At 49.6% G+C, this 21,523-nt stretch overlaps 2 protein-coding genes across 3 annotated transcripts in view; one reads left to right on the top strand and one right to left on the bottom strand.

Annotated features, from left to right (window-relative positions):
• The window catches only part of TSC22D2 (TSC22 domain family member 2), a 30,317-nt gene extending 14,926 nt beyond the window's left edge, over positions 1 to 15,391 (top strand). Inside the window, exons 2-4 of one of the 2 annotated variants that reach the window (XM_075418485.1) lie at positions 4,163 to 4,234; positions 13,098 to 13,149; positions 13,948 to 15,391. In XM_075418485.1, coding sequence (XP_075274600.1) covers positions 4,163 to 4,234; positions 13,098 to 13,149; positions 13,948 to 14,208 — 385 coding nt within the window. In that variant the 3' untranslated portion in view covers positions 14,209 to 15,391. The remainder of the gene's footprint in view (positions 1 to 4,162; positions 4,235 to 13,097; positions 13,150 to 13,947) is intronic. The other variant, XM_075418486.1, reaches the window with a different exon arrangement.
• Positions 15,392 to 20,773: 5,382 nt separating this feature from the next.
• SERP1 (stress associated endoplasmic reticulum protein 1) lies at positions 20,774 to 21,413 on the bottom strand. The gene is made up of 3 exons (XM_075417400.1): positions 21,252 to 21,413; positions 21,100 to 21,175; positions 20,774 to 20,969 (listed from the first exon to the last, which is right to left on the bottom strand). The coding sequence occupies exons 1-3, from the start codon at positions 21,333 to 21,335 to the stop codon at positions 20,929 to 20,931; spliced, it is 201 nt and encodes a 66-aa protein (XP_075273515.1). The 5' UTR covers positions 21,336 to 21,413; the 3' UTR covers positions 20,774 to 20,928.
• Positions 21,414 to 21,523: the final 110 nt, after the last annotated feature.

Below are 21,523 nucleotides of genomic sequence, written 5' to 3'. Positions count from 1 at the left end.
CATATCTTCTGGTGTTGTTACCTGGACTTTGGTACCTTCGTATCATTCTGTAGAGCTGGTATCCAAAACTAGCCATAAGTTCTAAGTTACGGGCTCAGAAGGGCTGGATAAAACAAGATTTCAGTTAGTAGGTATACATTCTGTATAAGAGGAGCATTGCAAGTTTGACACCTCTGCAAGATTTTTCTTTCTAACTTCTGTTTAGATTCTCTTCTGTGGAATTATGGTCAGCTACTCATTCCATGTTTTGTACTTGTGCAGCTGATTATTGCTACCAGAGCATAATACCTCCTGCTCATCCTTATTGAATTGCATCCTTTTTATTTCATACCATTGCTCCAATTGGGCAAGATCTTCCTGAATTCTATTCCTGCTGTCGAGAGTGCTTGCAGATCATCTGCAGGTGTAAGGATAGTCTATGCTCCACTGTCCAAGTCATGGATTAAAGTACCCTATAACACACTCAGAGGAGACCCATGGAGAGCTCTGTTTGATGCATCCTTGCACCGAAACGTTGGAGAGCCACGTGTACAGAGTAGTTACAGTGGACCCGCTTTGTATAAGCTGTGTTCTTACAAAAATGTCATGCAAGATGGCATTAAAAGCTCGTACCAATTTTATAATGTGATCACATCTTCTGTGTTCTTTCTGTATGGGGCCTGTGAATCTTTCTCAGAAGGAATTTGTCTGTCTTAAGCTTCTGAAAAGGCCATCCATGTTGGCTTGCTGCTGTCTAGGTAATAATAAATAGGTGGTTCTGCTTTGCTTTGGTTTTCGTCTTAGATGTTGCGCATGGGTTGTCTGACCTGTTATTTTCATGTTCTTGAAAGACAGGTGCCTTTTTGATCTTCCGGATCACTGCTGTTCTCAAAGTTAATGGAAATAATAGTCAGTGATACTGAGAGGGGGAACTGTCTGAGGTGGTCAGGTGTGAATTTTTTAGGTATTTTTCATGTGTTCCTCCTCCTGTTGCCCTTAATTGCTGATGTTGGTCAGTAGTTTGAAGATCTGAGACATAGCTTCAGCCATGTCGTGAGCAATGATGTTACCATTCCTCCTTCAAAGGTAGTGGCTGAAAAAAAGGCATCTGTTCAGCAGCCTCCGTGTGCCAAGCTGATACCCAGCACTTCCAAAGAGAGTATCGTTATTTAAACTAAAAGGCATTTATCTGTATACTTGAAAATTTGCCAGCTTTCATGGGCATGGTTTCTAGCAAAGCAGAGCTCTCTAGAATAAAGTTGATATTTAGCATATGCTTGTCCAGATTAATGGCAGTGGGAGGATACTTCTTTGAATATGAGGTGAGACTTTGGGTGTGGTTTAGACTTCCCTTTTAAAGGGACAACTTGAAGTTTCAAATATTCGGAGAACTGATAAAATTCTCATCCTTTTAAATTTAGATCAAATTTCTGTTGCATGAGAACTGTTGTTAGAAACCATAACAGCAGTGTGTGATGTGAATATTGACATATTGTGAGCTTTTAAAGGAAAATAAATATGGTATGTGTTGTAGGACTTCTTTGTAGAGAAACAGGCATTTTTAACCTGTCGAGATACAGTTGGAGTGTTTAAACGTGCTAAGCTAGTAGTCTGTCACAGTCTGTGGGGCTGGAATCGAGCCCCTCTGTCTGTGGGAATACCTGCTCCCCTCTCTGCGCGGTGTACCTCCTGTGGCAGAGGAGGGGGTTTCAGCAGCAGGGACACCCCTTGCTGGTTGGCTGTCAGCTCCGCTGTGTCCCTCTGCCAGCAGCTGGGACCGAGCCTTGGCCCCTCGGGCTGGCTGTCCACTGGGGAGGGGACCTGAGGGGTCTGCCGCTCTGGTCCGGGCTGTCCCTCGGTTTGCTTCGGGCAGCGTCGGAAGGACGCTGGTGTCTGAGCTGCGGCACGGCAGCGGCAGGCTGGAGTATGCTGCTAGTGTAGGCCAAGTTCTCAGTTGTTTCTGCAGACTGAAAGGAGTTGTTGGTAATTCTCTAAGCTTTTACTGTTGTTTGTGGTTAAAAGTAGATTCCTTGGCAGTCTGAAACTCGGTAGTATGACTTCAGACCTGCATAGCAGGCATCGTTCATATTACCTCTGTGGATTTGCTTTTTCTGATTAGGTAGTACCTGTCCTCTGGTTAACATCTTGCTGAAATTCAGCTACAGAGTAGAAAATGTTCTCTTAATTGTCGAAGTAATGCAAAGGCAATTTCAGCAGCAGGGGGTACAAATGAGAATTTAACGAGGAAAACTTTTTCATACCTTTCCAGATACTTGCTTAAGAATAGTACAAGAGTATGTAGCATATAGGGTATCAGTATAAAAATAGACCGTATGAAATACACACCATGTGGTTATAAACCACAACTTTTTATACCTAACAATAGCAACAGGGTTTTATATGCTGCAAGTAAATTTATCTTGGAAGTTAAATGACTTTCTATTTACAGTCACTTTCTGAGGAAGAGACTTTTTACATGCTTCTCACAGACAACTGAATTAGAAAGAAGAGCTTGGGCCTTCAACAAAGGAATGCTTTCTCGTCTGCGGATGCCAATTGCTTGCTATATGTTAAGTCCCTGTATCATCCAAATGTCCTTTAGCTATTGTGTTGCTCTTCCTATAATTAGCTGTATTTAGTTGTCACTCAAGTGTGTGGTACTTCTTATGAAAGCATCAGCAATATCAACACGGGAGCATGATACTGATCAGCCTGGACAAGCAACTTCTGTGGCAGGTTTTAAGTTAAATTCCAGGCTCACATGGAGTGGTTTGGGTTTTGTGGTTTTGTTTGTTTTTTTTGAGGGGCAAAGTGGTGAAGGTGGGAGAAGTAGTGACAAACACTTCAAACAAGTGATTTCTGATGACTGCTGATGCGCAAATACCGTTATCCCTGCGAGGTTTTTGTGGTGCATTCCTGCCATGGGAGTTAAATTACTTCAGATGAGGTGTTTTGTTATGGTGCTGCTTCTGTGTGTGAGGGTTTTTTTGGTGTGTTTTGTTTTACAATATCAACTACACAATAATTGTGCTTAAATGGAATTGAATATCTTTAAAACAGTTGCCTTAAGAACTATTTTTGCCATGAACTTGGAAAAGGAATGGGCACCTGTGCTTCTAACTCTGGTATAAACTTCTAATTTTAAAATGACTTTGAACGAATACTTGCTTAGCGGGCAAAGATTTTTTCAGCTAAGCTGTTGCATTCTTCGCTAGGGCTGGTACAGCTATCCGGCATAAGGACTAACTGCAGTGTTGGTAAGAGGAGCGTCTGAGCTTTGTGTAAAGCTGATGCGGCCACTCGCGGTGGAGAATTTTGACCTTGTGCTTTGTCTGTTACTGTAGTAAGAAGTGTTCCGCTGAGACTTTGGAGAATGAAGATCTTCAGTTGGCGCTCTCGGTGTAGTTGCTATCTGTGGGGCAGGCGTGTGTGGAGCGAGGAGGGTCAGGCTGTCTCGGGTCGGTGCTGGTGGCAGAACTTGTGCCGTAGCAGGGTTGCGGGCGCCCGCAGGTGGCAGCGGGAGCACTGCGCTGTGGGGCTGGCGAGGCCCCTCCGGACGGCAGCCGCCCTCTTGCACACCCGGAAGGGGAAGCGTGAGGATGAGCCAGCAAAGTTACTGAGTCTGCTTCTCCATTTTAACCTAATCTGTCCTGCCTTGAGTGTGGCCTGCATAGCTCTGACTTCTGAGTCCACTTGGAGATCTTGTCTGTTTTGAATATGAAGTAGGGTGCTAAGTAGAGTAGAAATACTGGGTACTGTACAGAGACATTTTGTGAAATATGAAAAATGTGAAACGTATCTTTTTAAATTTAGGTGTGTATAGCATTGGGGTGGTATCCAGCTCACCTATACAGAATTGTCAGCGTGACATGAGATGTTTCGGTCGTGGCTTTACAGTCGTCTTTTTACCATAGCAACTTGAAATAGCATGAAAATCCATAGGGCTCGACGATTAGGTTTTGTTTTTGAATTAGTATGTCCTTAATGGAAACCCATAGAAACAGTAAGGCCTTTCAGTCATTAAACTATTCTGTAGGCACTCTGTGAAGTCTGTAAACACTTGGACATAAATTTAACCTGGCTGGACAGCGAATTTACTTTATAATGCAGCTTGAATAAGAGAGTTAGTATTTTTATTACATACCCATTTTCAATATGTCTGTTTGATTCTTGGATCTCATAGGAATCCATCAACTGCATTCTACCAAGCGTTCCATTTCAACAAGTTACGCGAGTCAAAGACCTTCTGGGATAGGTATGAATGCTTGAGTATGGAATGCATACGTGCTGAAGTATGCATGAACAGCTTTGCTCTATGCAAGTTTCTTATCATTTTTGTTTGCCCAGAAGTGCTGCTTGTGCTTAGAGCTTTGTATCGGGCTTCTGCAGCCTGAAGGTCTGAAAGCAGTCATGGAAGTGAAGTAGTTTGTACTGAAACAATAAGTCTAAAATATGCCATGACACTTTTTTCTTCCTCCGTCCCTTATGCATGTGTCATACACAATATGTAAGCTGAAAGAGTTTAATGCTAGTCAGGTAGTAGCTGACCTTCACTAAAATATTTATGGTTTCCTTTTCCAAGAAAAGGAAACTTTTTGGCATTGTGGCTATGGAGTCCTGTATCAGAAAACAAGTTGTGAAAACGTTACAGTTAAACACAGTTTTGGCAAAGTTAGAATCCTTTGGTCTCAAAACTGGGAAAGGAAGCTTTCTGGCTTGCTTTCATTCTGCTTGGGTAAAGCTAGATGGGGAACAAACGTGAACCATGACAAGATACGAGGACGAAGTAAACCTAGATTAGCATTGAACTCATGGCGAGAAACTGCAATAAAGTGCCACAAAGTCGTATCTCTTAGGGATATGACTTGTCAGAGACACGTTACTAATTCATCAGTGGCTGCAAACTGTTTCTTTCTCTCACTTGAATGATTTTGAAGGGGTCTTTTTTTTGTCAACATGAAGTTGAAGTCCTAGTGATTACGTGACTTCATGCGTTATGATGATGCTCTGGCTTGTCAGAGTACTTCTGCTTAGCAAGCTCTGTAGAAGCTATTGAAGTATTGATAACTATTTCGTCATTGCACTAGCTGTGTTTGACTTGAGAGGCTTTTCAACTTGCAAAGCTTAACTGAAGCCTTTAAAGTCTGCTTGGCAACAGTTTGTATGCTGTAGAAAACTGATCATTAAAAGCAATGCTAATGCATCCTGCTCTGTTTTTTGCTGAAGTGCTGGCATTAGGCTGAGTTTCAAGAGCACGTCTTTCTTTTCTAGCAGAAACTTGTACAAATTTGTGGTTTTGCTTTAAGCTCTGGATGATGCCTTTTTCCTGTATTTGTGGGACAGAGTTGGTATTTGGGTTCCAAGGACTTCATTAATTAACTGAAATGCGCTTCAGGGCCTTGAGAACAAATTCAGTAGTTAAAGCAAAAGCTCACTCTAAGGTCTAACCTTCATCTGTTTCTTTATTTTCACGTCTCTTAACTAGAAATAATTCTTAAGATAAGTAAGCTGATTCAAAAAACGTGAAAGTCAAATAGTTAATGACTAAGATTGTACAAAAACCTCAGAATAGTAAAGCCTCAATGTCTGAAGCAAGTACTAGAAGCGTGGGATATAGAAAAACATTAAATTCAGTAGAAGAATGTAAATGGCTTCCTTTAAAAACAGTCTTGCATCTTTGCTGTTGAACGCTTTGTATTTGTAAAAGCATAGAAGGAAATTCATCAGGATCAATGTAAGTTTTAAACTAATCCAAAGACTTTGTCAGGGTTTAGCAGGTTTTGCATTTATACCCCAGATTTTCTTAAGATCACATAGTGTAGTTTTGCTTTGCTAGATGACTGACACTGAAAAGCTTTCAGCGATGAACTCCCAATGAAAACCGAACAGAGGGAAGGTGAGGGCCATAGCTGGTAAGGGCGGTGCAGGGAGCGCTCGCAGGGTCAGGGTGCGGTGGAGCTCAGCGGCACAGCCCCGGCAGCAGCAGGACGGGGAGCGAGGCCCTGGCAGCTCTGGGGATCGCTGGGGTCTGCTCGCAGACTGGAGTGGTCTGGGAACAGGCGCAGTGGTTTGGGGCCCTTTTTTTGTGGTGTCTGGTTTGTGAAAGAGAAATCTCTGCTGTGAAAATGATAAGCTCATCTGATTTCCTCAGAATCCCTTTGTTTCCACATCCCAAAATGTGGGGGTTAAAACACTGCTGCAAAACATAAGGGTCTTCAGCCTGCTGGCAGTGGACTTTTTAATTATGTTTTGCAGCTCCTTCAGAAGTGGTTTGTGAACCTCAAGGGGCTTGACTTAGGAGACTTTAAACATAACAGAAAATCTTCATGTGTAATTTCAGTATTTTTTTTTTTTCTAACAAATATGGATTATTCTCCGATGAGCAGCCATCTCTTGGGACCATTTGAAGTCAGCAAAGCTAACCACATGCTATTGCAATAGATGGTGAAATATTGCTATGCTGCTTCAGTGAAACAGAGACTTGTTTATTTTTCACTGACAGGCCATGGCAGGTGCTGGTAGCATTCAAACCATTAAATATTAGCAAAATACTAGTTGTTACTGACTCGTTTGTGGGCAGCCTGCAAATGTTTTTTCTGCCTAGTGTTCACATAGGTGTTGCTAGGGCACAAGTTTCATGGGTCTTTCTTTTTAACTGGCATGGCTTCTGAGAGGATTAAGAGGGGGAATAACGGCTTCTTGGCATGTTCACATGAGTCCGGGTGACTGCTCTGCTGTGTTTGGACTGCCCTTGTATGGTAATAGTGCCATAGGAGCTTTAGATGGGTTTGCCTAAAACGTAGCCATTGTTGGTAAACTTGGATTCAGTGCAGCAGGATTTATGTTTCCATTGCATTTGTGTGTGAAGCATTAAACCTTCACAGTATAAATTAACTCATAAAATGTGGATTTTCTACCTGCGTGAGCACCCAGATAAATGTATTCTAAGTATTGCTGGTAAACATCTTTCTTCTTATGTGAATGCGATGAATTAGTCATCTCTTCACACGATGGATTTTGCCAGACTTACATTTCGCTGTTTTGTGGCTTTCTATGAAATGAGATGCTCTTCCTGGAGACAGGAGAAAGTCAAGAGTTATACGTCTGCTTGATTGTAGCCTTATCTGAAGGTTCTTCTAGGGGTGCAGCTTTTCTGATTTCAAGTTAAAAGTCTAGGACTCCATGTAAAATTTGGAAGAGTCTAAGGACAGGAGGCTGACATTTCATGTAACATGCTGATGCGGTCAGTGTCGTGGTTAATGAGTTCCTTCTTGGTGCTTGTTCCTCCTGGAAGTGGTGCACAAGGTGACTGTCTTCATGCCTAGGGAAGAGTGTTTGGTTCCTTAGTGTAACTCAAAATCTTATCGAATCTATGAAGGAGCTGCATTTTTCTTCAGCGTTTAAAGAAAGAAAACCCCAACCCCCAAACCCAAATTGATTAAACATCTTGTTTTTCCCCAGAAGTAGTGTCTTTTACAGATCTCGTGTGTTGCTTCTGAGATGAAGTATTATATTGTGTTGAGTAATTGATCTTCAGAGTTTCATGTAAAACTGAAGAAAACTTAAGTCTCTTACGGAAGCAAGTACTTCTCTGTTTGACGGAGGAGCTGACTAACCTGGAGCTTAAGCAGACTTACAGGGAAAGCCAGGTACCTGCCGGTAATCCTGAGGCTGCGAATTCACTGCCTTCAACTTTCTCACATTCTCACATGGCTTTGACAAAGAAAAAAAACACAAAACAAAACTAAAATATTTTCATATATACTCTTTTAAGCTGGATAATTGATTGTGTTGGGAAGCTAACATTATAAAATCTCATAATTGGATGGAGGCTAGTTAAATGTGCCTTAACTGTTTCAAAAGTAGGTGAGGCTTCTCTGGATGGAGCTCTATTTAGCTCAAGTAGTGGTAAGACTTGAAGAGTGGCTGATGAGGCATCTACAGTAGCTCATAACTGACGAAACCAGTGAGGGGAAAGAATAAATTAACACAATTACTGGTTTAGTTTGTAGTTCGCTTGTGAGTAAAACAAATGCGAGAATGCTTCAGGATACCTTTGAGAACACTTTGAGATACCTTACTGTTCCTTCCGGAAAGGTTGCTTCATCGTTCGATTTAAAGCCGTCACAGCGAAAGAGCTAGAGGAGGTCGCTTGGCTCAGGGGTGTCTGTCTGAGGCAGCTGTGTACAGCATCTTCCCCACCTCGCCGGGCGCAGAGCAGATTTGGTGCTTTAGAGGAAGGGTTGTCTTACCCAGGCTGTTGGGCAAGGCTCCTGCTGGCATCGGTGTACCCTGCTGTAGTCTGTTCCGCAGGCAGTCGTGCCCCCTCCTGCAGGATTGGCAGTGTTGAGAGGTGGGTTTTATGTATCTGGGGGCATGAGATACTAAAATTTAAAAGAAGTATTAAGAGCAAGAAAAAGCAAGAGAACTCATGCATTCTGGCAGTCTTTTGGGGAGTGATTTGATGCTAAGAATTTCCTTGGGAAAGTAGTATGCAGATAATCAGTAATACAGCTGAATACAGAATGTGGTTTTTGTTACTAAAAACCGTGAAGCTTCAAAATTAATTTGCATCATCCAGTCGGTAGGATTTGCTGTCTCACTGAAATGTGGAACACTGTTACCTAGTCTAGTGCTTGACAGTGCCAAAGTAGGGCTGTTTATAACTCTGGTTGCTAATGCATCCAACGTTGGCGTAAAACACACATTACTGAGGACTGTGGAATCTCTAAAAATGAACCACTGTGATCTTTTTTTAAACACACAGAGCGAATTAAGCTGCAAATGCCTTTATTTTGAAGTTGGATTCCTAGTCTTTCTACCTATATTTTGAAGTGAATTTGACGTTGAGAACATGTCTCTCAGAAGGATGACAGTTATATCTAAAGATGTTAACGGTGAAAGCACCAGGCTGAGTCCAGTGGTGCTCGCTGAGTGCACAGTTGAAATAGATCTTTGTGCCTGCAGATGTGAGGTGATGTTGTGAGGTGATGTTGAGGGTTACATTTCCCTCCAACCATTAACAACCATTAACAAGTTAACATTAAGACATTAACCTTTTTTTGCTGTCTTCTGATCCATTCATCCTCATTTTTTCCATTAGTTGCTTACTTTATTCGCTTTCCCGTTCTGGGAGCAGCGTTCAAGTTTTGGAAGAGTCTGTATAAGCAGGCTGCCTTGAGCTGCAGAGTTAGGCTTTACCAAGAACACTCACTGGATCGGTGTATGATGTGTGTGTTTTCAGCGAAGCTGTGCACCGGTATGTGTTGTGCTGACAGGGCTGCCAAACACTTTGTTAACAGTATTACAGCTTGTTGATGATACTGAAACATCTTTCCAGTAATATCTTACTCTTGGGATACTGTGTCTGCAGAGGAAAGGTTTTTGCAGCAGTGAAGTTGGAATTGTACTGAACTTGTAAGAAGGCAACGCATTGTGGAAAGTGTGGTTGCTGTGTATTGCATAACATGCGTTTGAAATCAGACTTGCACGTAGACTTACCGATTCTCTTCCCATCTTCCTAATCCGCATGTACATGATTGTCAAAGACACTCCTCTCACTTTGCAAGAGATTTGAAACAAAAAAATGACAGTGCGATTCTGGAGTTGTAGGCATATAGGAGGAATGTACCTAAAAGGCAACATAAAGAATTCCAGGGTGCTGCAAGCTGTAAGGATTTGATAAAACGCTTTGTTCCAAACGCTGCGTACCTAATGGTGAGCTATAGCTAAGCAGTGTTACTAGCAGTCAAAATCTACTTTTTCCCTTGGCCTTTCGAAGTAAAATGTGGAAAAAAACCTACACTTCAGCCACTAGGATTTTTTTAAACACTGAAAGTGAGGATTTCTCAGACTAAACAGGTTTTTGATGTGTAAGATAGGAAAGTGCTGGTTTGACCATCTGTCTCTGGAAATGGCAAACCGTACTTGGTAGTCTTTGTCATTTCTGCTAGCTATAAATTTTGTCTTGCACTTAATGGGCTTCAGGGTGATCTTGTATACCAATATAACCTCTTTTTGGTCAGAACCTTATTTGTGTAGCCCTGACTTGGAAGTCCGAGTCAAACTGAACTGTTCTCTTAAATTGCAGCCTGCATGGTAGCTAGTTGCCTGCAAAAGCTCAGTTTGAGCAGGGGGGAAGTTTGCAGTTACAGAAAAAAAAAAAGTATGCCTATGCATCCCTTTCAACTGCCTTATGTTACTTGATGTGGATTTTTTACAATAATTGTCAGACTTCTGTAGTTCCTGGAACAATCAACTTTGTCTAAAAGCACAGCATAGTAGTCAGCTCTTACACAAAAAGACTAAGTAGTGTCTTTCCACTTCTAACTCAAGAATTTGCAAGTTGCTGCATTGGGTATGCAGTGGATGGTGCACTCAGAATGTATCAAACTCTTTCCAGTTATGCTATGACAAAAAAAGACTCATTTAGCAGGTATCTTTTTTCCCTAGCCTTTTCGTAAGCACTGGGTTGTATCTATAAATTTCATTCTGCAGCTATGGGATAAAATATTTCTATGCAAACTGGGGTTTGATCTCAACAGCTAAGGATGTGGAAGATACAAAATCTTCAGATTCGGCAGCATATGTGGACTGCACCATAAGAATAGCTGGCGCGGGAGCACTCTGCTGCTGAGGGTCTCACAGGAGCTATTCCTTGTGGGCAGCGCTGTCAAATGAGCAAGGGACCGAATCACATGGGACTTGTGCTAGCGTAAAACCTGGCTGTCACCCGCTTGTAGAAAGTGAAATGAAATGGTGGTCAGGGCAGAATCGCATCTGACGAACCACAGGCTGCCCTGTCAGCCGTGGGGCGAGCGGGTGGTGGTCTGCCGAGGTGGGCCCCGGCTCTGCCTCCTGGAGACGGGCACTGGGGTGGTGCGGGACAGCCCGGAATCCTGGCTCCTGCATCGGGGACAGCGCAAGCGGCTCTGGGGACACGGGGAGCAAGGATACCGAGATGAATGGAAGTGGTGTATATGCTGCTCGCAGCTTTCACCACTGTCTTGTGGTATCACTTGCAGTGTAAAGTACAGGTGGGAGAGCGATAGTTTGTCTGGCTGCGTTCAGATCACGCTTACGGGGAGGGGCAGTTCTTACACCCGCATTGTGGACGCTGCACTCATTGGAAAGGGAGGCGAGGATTTGGAGCACAAGGTACAGCACGGGAGAGGTGCCGTAACTTGGAGTGGTATAGTGGACTTCATTTTTTAAATAACCACACTGCAAAATCATTGGAACAGGAATAAAAGAGCAAAGTCCTAATCTCAAATTTTAACTGGAAAAGTATTGACAAAAGGTGTATGATTATGCTGTAAAGATGCAGAAGTAAATCCCACTACAAAGTGTGCCGACTGCCTTGATTTTGCTCCTCCTCTGTATCTCTTGAGAGCTGCCTCACCTGACTCGGAGGGGCATTCCTGAAAGGCTGCGTCGGGGAAATGGAGCAGTCTTGGGGATTTCAGTGGCTCTTGAACACAGACGGTTTTGACAGTTTCAGATAGATCCGAAACTGCGTTAATCCAAAATGGAAAGGAATACTGAACCTTGTCATATATTACAAATACTTTTTATGCTGAGGAGGTTTACCACAAATGTGGCTTCAAAGAGGCTTAGAAGACAGTCAGACACTGGAACAATTTTCTTGTGAAATGGGCGTTCAGCACTTGTGGTTTAGATTACAAGCTTTGTTCAATTTGGAAGTAGTGGCTGTTACCCCCAGTCTGAAAGGCTGATTCCCTGCTTGTAAATGCTTGGTGCTAGGTACTGCTGACTCTTGTGAGAGCTGGTAGAATGGATTTCTCTAAAGAGTGCCGTATTCTCTCAGTAGCTGAGCTTTGTTTCACGTGTGTGACCAGTACTGCCGGGCATATCGCCAATACTCATTTTAAAGAGCCTTCAGCAGTTTTTTCTGAACGCTTGGTTTCAGCGAATGTTACGTCTTTTCAAAGAGGCGCGTTTCCAGGCAGGACTGCAAGCCTGGCGTTTTTTCCATATGTGAACTTTTTTTAAATGTAGCTGCACGGTGCTGATAGCAACTTCCATCGCTGGGGAGCGTTATCAGTAGTTATCACTGGCGGGGCTGGTAAATCGCCCAGGCGCTGCAGAGTAGAGCAGCTCCGCGAGACGGGCTGTGGCAGGGCAGACGTGGCGAGCGGGGGGCCGCAGCGTGCGGACGGGGCAGCCAGTGGCTGCGGGGCGTCCCTCCGGAGGGGGAACGGGGACAGCCCCAGCCCCCTGAAATGCCAACTCCGGGGCGTTACGAGTGGGCGGGTGCCTTGTGCTCCTGCGTTGCAACTTGAAAACGGGCCAAAACGATGAAGGCCTGGATTGCCGCAACCCAGGATTTAAAGATGTAGTTCAACATCTTGTTTCGCCCAGTGAATGCACGTTCTTAGGGCGATGGCTGGGCTGTTCTGCTGGACGGGTCTGCACAAGTGTGTCTTTGGAAGGAGACTGGCCCTCGCTGTGTCAGCCCCTGCGCTCCGTAGGTGTTAAACGCGATCCAGCGAGGAGGATTGGAACCGAGGAAGGGTGCTCATGGAGTTGAGAGCTTCGGTCGTGTCTTCCTCTTCTCTTGACTACTGCCACTCAGTTGCGAAGCTGTAAATACAGTGCTGATCCAGGAACTTCTTAACTGGAAAGTAGTCTTCAAGTAAAGCCAGAGAACAAGTATTATAACAGTTTTTTTTCTTTAGTGCTTTATAGAGGCCATTTAGCAGAAATAAAAGTAGAGGTAAGGACCCCACGAATGTCCCATGAATCCCTGTTTTCCCCAGCGAAGACAGCTGGAAAATGAGGCAAGGAATCAAAGCAGTTAATTTACTGTTTACTCTAACGCATTTTTCTGGTTCTGGGTGTCACAAGCATATCTTGAAGAATTATGAACTGAGGGAGCGGGGTCTCTTAGGGGCTCTAGCTGAGCCATACACTTGGACAACTGGGCAATACAGTGCAGGGGGGGGACCCCATGACTGCCTGCTGAATTCAGTTCTTGAATCTGAAGCTTTCGCCTCTCAGTGGGAGCATGTGCTGGGAGTCCTGTAGGTGCCAGTGGGTGCGTGGTTTCAATGGGATGGTACAGCAATGCTCACAAAGTTTTCTCCTTGTGTTTACAGTGCATCTGGTGCAAGCGTTGTTGCCATTGACAACAAAATAGAACAGGCAATGGTAAGTAAAAAATAAGTTATTTCCGATAGGATTAGTGGTTCGTCATTGAGCGCAAGTTTCTAGCTGCATTGTGTTTCTGTAGTACCCTGTGATTCCATGGTCCCTTCAGTCGGGTCAGACCGAGACCATCGTTTGAAACAAGGATTTTCTGTATCAACTTTGGGATGACCGCAAACCAGGATTGCCTTTACTGTTGGCCCAGAAGTGTTCTTAAATGAATTTTCCTGGAAATTTGTGTGCCCAAGCTGACTGAACTTAAAGGAGTGCTGAAAATAGATAGCACATTTAAGTGTCTTCCTTTCAAGTTCACTGCTGGTTTTTCTGCGTTGTCACTTGCGCTGTGCCATCCTTGCCGTTTTGTTCAGCTTCAGTTACATCTGTTTGGCCGCGTGTCTGCTGATGTAGAGGCTTTCTTACTGCTGGGTTCTCGTGCACCCCAGCGCTTGGGATTGTGTGATGCAGACTGCTGCCTCCGGCCCGAAGCCGCAGAGCTGATGCTTTCGTTCTGAGGAGCTGGGCCGTAACTCTAGTCCTTGTCTCCAGCCTAACTGCGGTGACTAGAACTCCGTGCTGAATGCTGGAAACAAAGCTGCTGATGCGAGGGCCGCTTCGCAGTGAATTAAAGGGCTGGGTTATTCCCTCTGAGGCCAGTTTATTCGTATATTTTTAGTGACGAGTGCTGTAGTTTTCTAGGCTTACCACTTACTTCAGTGAAAGCAGTAGGACAGCGAGTTGTGGGGACGGCGTGGAATGAGACTGTTCTCTCACCTGCCTTAACTGTCAACTTGTTCTTCACAGGATCTAGTGAAAAGCCATTTGATGTATGCAGTAAGAGAAGAAGTGGAAGTCCTGAAGGAACAAATAAAAGAATTAATTGAAAGAAACTCTTTACTTGAACGAGAAAACGCACTGTTGAAATCCCTTTCAAACAACGATCAGTTGTCCCAGCTCTCAGCCCAACAGGCCAATCCTAGTAGCACTTCCCAGGCGCAGACAGGGATGGCGCAGCCTCCACAGCCAGCGCAGCCTCCGCAGCAGCCGAATGTCTCCTCAGCGTAGAGCTTTCTTGCCTCCTTGGAAAATAAAACAAAAACCTGAGAGCAGTCTGTCCTTGTGTGCCACTGATGTTCGTCCCACTTTATATGAAAGCGAGTAGCCATGCTTCTGTTGTGTGTTCGGCCTTCTCAGTATTAGACAATCATCCAGCGAGAGCTGTCCCTCACTGGGGTGTCGTGGAGTGCCACTGGTGTCCCTTGTGTCATCGGCGCACGGGGGAAGTCGTAGGAGGAGTTAGTGATGCAGAGAACGTGTTTGCTTGGTGTGCGGGCGTGAGGTCCTGAAGAGCTTCGGTGGCTCCCGAGGTTTCTGTTTCCCGTGGATCACTTTGAGCCTTGCTATCTGGTGAGAGGTAACAATTCATCTTAAGAGCCACTGTTCTTTCGATGTCAGTAACATTTGCCTACATTAGTTTCATTTATTTGTTTTATTTATTACAGGGCTGCTATTTTCATAATGTACATGAACAATGTCACAGAACTTTTTTTAATTTTTTTTAATAAATGTATGTATCAGTAAAATGATAGGTGGGATTGCGTTTAATAGATAAAATGTTTAGGCAATAATTGAACAAAAGAATCCTGGCATATTTCTAACACTAATGGCAATTTACCTTTGGTATTTATTTGCAGTAGTAAAGATCCAGCTTGAATGTAAATTTTGTATAGAGTGTAAGTATGAAAACCATAGTGCATCTGTACAGGTAGTCACCAGTTATTGTGATATAATAAATAATTGATGGTCTATTTTGATGAAGAAAACTTTGCTCATTTCTGTTTCTACTTTCTGATAGAGAGAAATTGCCATGATTCCTCTGCTTTTTGACATTTCGTATAAATTTTTTTTTGGGTGGGAATAAAAAGCTGTGAAATTGTTCAACCTACTTTGTAACCAAAGAATCAAAGCTGTGTAATTGAGTTTTTTTTTTTATTTTATAATGCACATTCTTTATGTATTTTTATTTAGTGTTTTCTCATTCACAACTTTCTTTGCTGTCTAGCATGATCTGCATGACCTATAATCTTTGAACCACTTTCGTACCTCATGTTTTTATCCAGCACTCTTATTGTAATATGTAATAGTCTGTGAACAATGTCAAATAAAAGAGAAAGAACAGCTGGTGTTGGTGGAGCTGAGCTAGTGTGCTATGCACTAGTTGTTTAAAAAAAATAAAAAAATGAAGTGAGCCATCTTTTGTTCATTTAAAATGGTGTTTTGAATTCCGTATGCAGAAAACGTTTTGTTACATTGCAGATTTTAATGTATTTAATAAATGCAACATGCAGATTAAGTGCAGTGTATACTGAGTATTTAAATTAAAAATGTACATTTCATAAATACAGTTTCAAGAGAGACCATCATTTGTGTAAATGAATGCAGTGTGTCCAACTGATGTATAAATAGATATATTTAGCACATTTTCTGAAACTAAACAGCAGTTTTGTATTTTGGGGGGCTGTAGATGTTGCAGTATAACTAAATTCAGCAGCACTTTTTTTTTTCCTTAACAAAATGGAGAAAGGTAACTGCAGGGAGCCAGTAATAGAATAATGTCAAAATCATAACTGCTTCTCTTGCAGCAGACTTTTTTTTTTATTGCAGGAAAAGCATCATTCTGATGCTGTCAGTGAGGCTGTTGGTTTGGTTTTTGCACTGATACAGATAAATTAACATTTGGCTGTATGGTGCTGGGGTGCTGAAGCACTTTGGTGTCTCGGTGCGTTAAAAGCAAGAATTCACTCTCGAGAAACCCTGCGCGAGCAAGCGGCACAGCGTGGTGGCATCATCCCTGCGTGCTGCCGTCCTGGGTTGTCGGGCTGCCCGCGGGGGTTGGCCTCGGCATCTTACCCTTGAGTGTGTCTTAGCTGTGCGCAGGGCTGTGGGCCGGGCGAAACAAAGCAAAAGGCGCGACGCCAGAAACCGTGAGCTTTGGTGTCTTCGGGTCTCGAGGAAGCGTCCCTGTCCTGTGTTCCAGAAACCCAGAGCGTCACGCTGTCCTGGTAAGCATCGGTTCCCAGCGCCCTCCAGAAGAGCCGCGTGTGCCTCTGTGTGTGTCTCTGTGTGTGTGTCGCTCGCTGCAGTAAGCACCAAAATACTTATCGCTTCAGCTGCGGTGCGTCCTGCTGTAAATCCTTGAGAGAAGCGAGCGCTCTGCACTCCAGTTAGAAAACAGAAATTATTCAGCAGCCAGGCGTATTCTCCCTCCAGCGTGCCCCTCGGCTGTACGGTGAGGATGGGGCTGGTAGGGTGAGTACAAGGGACAAAGCGGGGACTGCTGGGAGCAGGAGTCCTGCAGGTCGATAAACGCCTCTGGTGCAGGAACGCTGTAACTGTAAATCTGTTCTTCAGGACTGAAATGGAAAGGAGACAGCTGGAACGGGGCTGAAGTTGTTAAATGTCCTGCTCATGGTAAAAGTAGAAAACGAAGCAGCCAAGAAGACCGTCCTGAGCATGGAGCTGGTGCCTGTGGATCTCCTCACCCTGGCGTGACGGTTGTGACTGTGTTGTGTGGGGTGGTCTGTGTGACCGCTGCCGTGCAGCCATGGTGAGATCCACCTGCACGTGGGTGTTCTGAGAGGCATTCTGTCACTGCTGAAAATGGGTGGAACAAAGATAACTCTGGTCCTGCTAGAAATCCTCCTGTGTTTGCGTCACTCCGCTCCTGTGACATTTGGGTTTGGTTTTTGGTTTTCCTGCTAGGCCTGTGTTGTGTTTAGCTCTACAGGCTGACTGGGCTTGCTGTGTATGCACACCCCAAAATGGCAGAGGAGGGCCTGTGCGTTGTCCCGAGTGGCAGTGGGGGGCTGCTGCCTGCGGAGAGGAAGAGGAGCAGTGCCTCGGCGTGAGAAGATCGTCCTGAAGTTGTTACGTGTTTGATTTCAGAGAGGGGGAAGAACGGCTTGTTGACAAGCGGTTGTGTCGCCGTTGGGCTGCATCGGCCGCTGCGACGCTTTGTGCGCGCTGTCTGAGGCTGCACGCTGCCGTGAAGCCTTTCTGTGGTGTCCTGATGCGTGATGGCACCGGCGACATCTGTCAGCTGCCCGTCGGCGGCAGGTCCCTACTGCCTGTGCTCGGGGCTGGCTGGCGCTGCGGCTGGGCCGCTCGGCGTCGGCCGATTGCTGCGGGCGCTGCGGGCGAAAGGGGCTCTCGAGAGGCGATTGCTGTCATCTGCGGGAAGCCGTGCCGCTGCTGCGTGTTCCTGTAGTGCGCGTCTGAAACCACGCCATAGCTCTGCACAGCTGCTGGTGGACCTGCAGCACTGGGAACTGGGTTGGCCCTGTGGCTGGGCGCGAGCCGGGGGAGGCTGCGGTCCTGGCGTCTGCGGCAGGCAGCGTGCTGCAGCGGAAGGGTCTTCATGCGGTGAGGCCGAGCTCTGTGGGGGCTCTGAGCTGACCCCTGCCCCTCAAAGAGCGTGACGGAGCGTGCAGGGAAGGGCTACGACAACAGAAATGCTTAATGAGGAAATACTTAATGAGGAGAGCCTGAGAAGGCTGCTCAGCGTCTCCGGAGAAGGTGATGGGTGAGCTGAGCGCAGAGCTGCTCCTCACCAGGTCTCGCCAGCAGCAGCGCGTTTTCCCCGGAGCAGAGGGTCACCAGGGGCTGTGGTGGGGGCAGGCAGGGTGTTACGAAGGGGCAGGAGGCTGGCGCGGGCTGGACCCTCTCACCACCCTGGGCAGCGCTGCTGGCTGCGGGGGGCAGTGAGCTGCGCGGGGGGCTCAGCGTGGCCTCCCTGGCGGCATCTGCCGCTGCACGCAGCCCCGGGCGCGTTGGGGCCCGTGTTCTGAGAAGGAGCTTTGCTCTTCAGTAGCAGGTTCACAGCGCTTTGCGGTCCAAGGTAAGGTTTCAGTCGAGCAGCAGCCGAGCCCATCGGCCCCTCCGCTCCTCGTGTGAGCAGGCTTCGCTGCGCTCCTGTGGCCGTGCCGCAGGCGGCGGGGTCGCCCGGGACGTGGCGGTTCTGAGCTGCCGGCGCCAGCACGGCCGCCTTCCCCCGCTTCCCCCCGCCGCGGGCACACGAGGGCACCGTGCGGCTGCTGCTCCCGCCGGGCAGCCCCTGCTCGCGACGAGGAACCGCCGGCCTCCCCGAGGCCCCGCGCCCTAGGCCCGACGCTCGGCGAAGCCCCCGCTCCTCCGTCCCCCTCCCCGCGGCCCCGCTGCTGGGGGCCGAGGCCCTGACCCCCGTCTCCTCCCGGGTCCCGCTCCGGGCCGCCGGGCCGCCCGGCCCGCGGATCATGCTGGGGCTGGGGGTGAGGGCTGGGCCCCCGGGCACAGCGGCCTCGGCGGGCTCCGGCTCCCGCCCCGCCGGCGGGGGGGGAGGGGTGTCACGTCCCAGTTTCCCCGGCCCCCGAGGGCGGGGGGCAGGCCGGGCCCTGCGCGGCGACGAGCGGGAGGCTTCCCCTGGCCGCCGCGGGAGCTCGCTCCTCCCTGGGCGCCCGGCCGAGGGCCCGGTCTCCTGCGCGCCGGGGCCGCTGCGGCCGGGGCGAGGGGACGGCAGCGGCCTCCCCGGCCCCAGCCTGCCCGTCCGGCGTGCTCCGCGGCCTGCCGGGCCCGGGAGCGGGGCGGGGCCCTGCGGGAGGCCGGGCCGCTGCCTCGGGGCCGCCCCGCGCCTCCCGCCGGGCCCGGGGGTTCCCGCTCCCGCACAGGGCGGCCCCGCGTCGCCCGGCCGGTGCTCTGCCGGCGCCCGGAACCGAGGGGCTGCGGCCCCCGAGCGGGGAGGTCAGCGGTCAGCCCGGGTGCCGCTCTGCGGGCAGGACCGAGCCTGGCGCGGGGCAGCGGCTGCACCGCAGCGCCGGGGGATGCCGCAGCCCCTGCGCGGCACCGCGGCTGCCCGGCCCCTGCGCGGCCATGGAGACGCCGCCGCTTCCCTCGGCAGCCCCTGATCGCCCTCACAGTGAACAGCTTCATCCCCAATATTTGAATGGGATTGCTCGTATCTCAGCGTGCGCCCGTCGCGGCTTGTCCCGTCCCTCAGCCCCCCCGGCCCCCTCTCCTCCCGTCCCTCAGCCCCCCCATGCCCCCTCTCCTCCCGTCCCTCTCAGCCCCCCCAGCCCCCTCTCCTCCCGTCCCTCTCAGCCCCCCCGGCCCCCTCTCCTCCCGGCTCTCTCAGCCCCCTAGATCGACCGTGCAGCCCCGCGCTGGGCTCCAGTACGTCCCAGTCCATGCAGAACTGGGAGCCCAGCAACGAGTGCAGCGCTCCGGGTGCGCTGGGCAGAGGGGATGGCGATGCTCTTCCCAACCTCCGAGCGGGCTGGGGCGTCTCCTGCGGCGAAGGGGTCCCCTCGGGGAAGCAGCTCCTTCAGCTGCGCTCAGGGCAGGGCGGCCTGGCCTCAGCACCCAGCACCGCAACGGTTTCCCAAGCTGAAAATGGACGCAGCTCACATTTGAGAAGAACTTTATTTGGAGTCAGAGGATATGCATACACACGTACTTCCCCCTGCCAGCGCCGCTTACAACACACGAGTGTCCGAGGACGGGGCACACGCGCTGCCTCGCGTGGCTGGGCTCCGGGCACGCGCTCGGCCGCGCTGGCTCACACCAGTCCCGGAGATCTCACACGGAAATACCGCAACTCACACAAAAGGTCTGCTCCCGCGCGGCTTCAATTCATCTCTACAGAAACTTCTTCCTATTATTTCTACCATAACCAGATTTTAGATGTGTCTTTTGTTAAGAAACCCAAAAAAAGCACATCCTCCTCGAGCCGCGGCGTACCGCAGCTGACTGGCCTCGGGCTGCCCTCACACCACCCTGGACAGCAAGAGGCCGAGGCGCAGCCAGGGCCACCAGCAGTACGGTGTCGCCGGCAGCAGCCTTCTCCGCCGTGATCTCGAGCCACAGCCGTCCACAGGCGCGAGGAGGGCTCGCTTTGCTTTGCTTTTTTTCTTGAGCATCACCAAAAAGGAACTGCGATCACCCGTGGGGAAGCAGTGAAGCGCTGGGTCCATCGTTAGATGAAATCGGGTTGAAAGCAGGATTTACCTTAAACAGGATTAAATATATATTTCAAGACACACCACACTCTGCAGCCACTGCACACACAAGCAGAGCCGGGGGCGGGAGGGGCAGGGTCCCGGTGCCTGCGTGAAGCGTTCCCGCACAACGCGGCACGACTGAACACCGTTACCGCTCGCGGGAGCTGCGGGCGGGTGGCAGCGCAGCTGGTGGGGCGTCGTCGCCGGGCCGCGTCTGCGCGTGCCGCTGCTCTGCCAGGCCGGCCGCCGGTGAAGGAGCAGCCGCCGGCCCTGCACGGAGAAGCGCTCTGCGTCACTCAGGACCGGAGGCGCGGGACAGGGCTTCCCGCGGCGGTAAGCGCTGAGCAGTAGCGCGCTGCCCATGCTGCAGCGGGGCCACGCGACGCGTACAGTGAGGACCAGTCGCTTCGGCACGCTCCAGCCGCCTCGTCGCCGGCATGCTGCACGCTGCAGACCCCGGCTCCCGACGCAAGCGACGCCGCTCCCCGCGCAGACCTCACGAGCGGTGCCTGCGGCCGTGCCGGCTCCGGGGCGCCGCGCGCGATTCCACGTACCTACGGGGCCGGGGCCGTACGCCTCAGCAATAAGCAGGTCCACGATTGCAGATCAACAACATAACTTTATTGCTTTGTACATGTGGTGCTGCTCAAGGCACTGTGGCACGGGCTAGAGAACTCGGAATGACTCGTGGAGGGGCCTGGCAGGCGGCGCGGCTCCGGCGGCTGCGGGCGGGCCCAGCCCGGCGCCGGGGCCCTCACATCCCCATCCGGATGCTCTGGATGATCTGGAAGATGGCTGCAAGAGAGCAGAGGCGGGGAGCGCTCGGCGGGGAGCGCTCGGCGGGGAGCGGAGGCCGCACCGGGGCCCGCCGCCCCCCCCCCCCCCGCCCCGGGGCTCGCCCGCCCGCCCCGCTCCCCCGGCTCACCTGATCCGCACACCACGAAGATGAACAGCGCCAGCAGCCAGGGCCCGACCGACGCCTTCTCCTCCGGGGCCGTCCTCTGCGGGCACAGCGCGGCCGTCAGCCCCGCCGCGCGCCCCGCCCCGCCCCGCCGCGCGCCCCCTGCCGCCCCGCACCGAGGTCTTGGCGACGTTCCCGCGCTGCGTGATGTTCTTGCTGTGCTTCTCGTTGGCCATGCGGATGCGCTGCTTGGCCACCATGCTGCCGCCGCCGCTCCCCCGCCGCCGCCGCCGCCGCCCGGCTCCGCGCACCGCCCGCTGCCAGCGTCAGCACCGTGCGGCGCCGCCCGCCGGAAACACGCGCGCGCGCCGCCGGGCGGGGCCGCCTCCCCGCCGCCAACCCGCGCGCCCGCCCGCCTCGCTTCCGGGGCAGCGCGCGCCGCCGCCCC

This window comes from Opisthocomus hoazin, chromosome 4 (assembly GCF_030867145.1).
Source record: "Opisthocomus hoazin isolate bOpiHoa1 chromosome 4, bOpiHoa1.hap1, whole genome shotgun sequence".
Taxonomy (NCBI): domain Eukaryota; kingdom Metazoa; phylum Chordata; class Aves; order Opisthocomiformes; family Opisthocomidae; genus Opisthocomus; species Opisthocomus hoazin.
The sequence above is the reverse complement of the archived record's forward strand: the minus strand, read 5'-3'. Positions and strand labels throughout refer to the sequence as shown.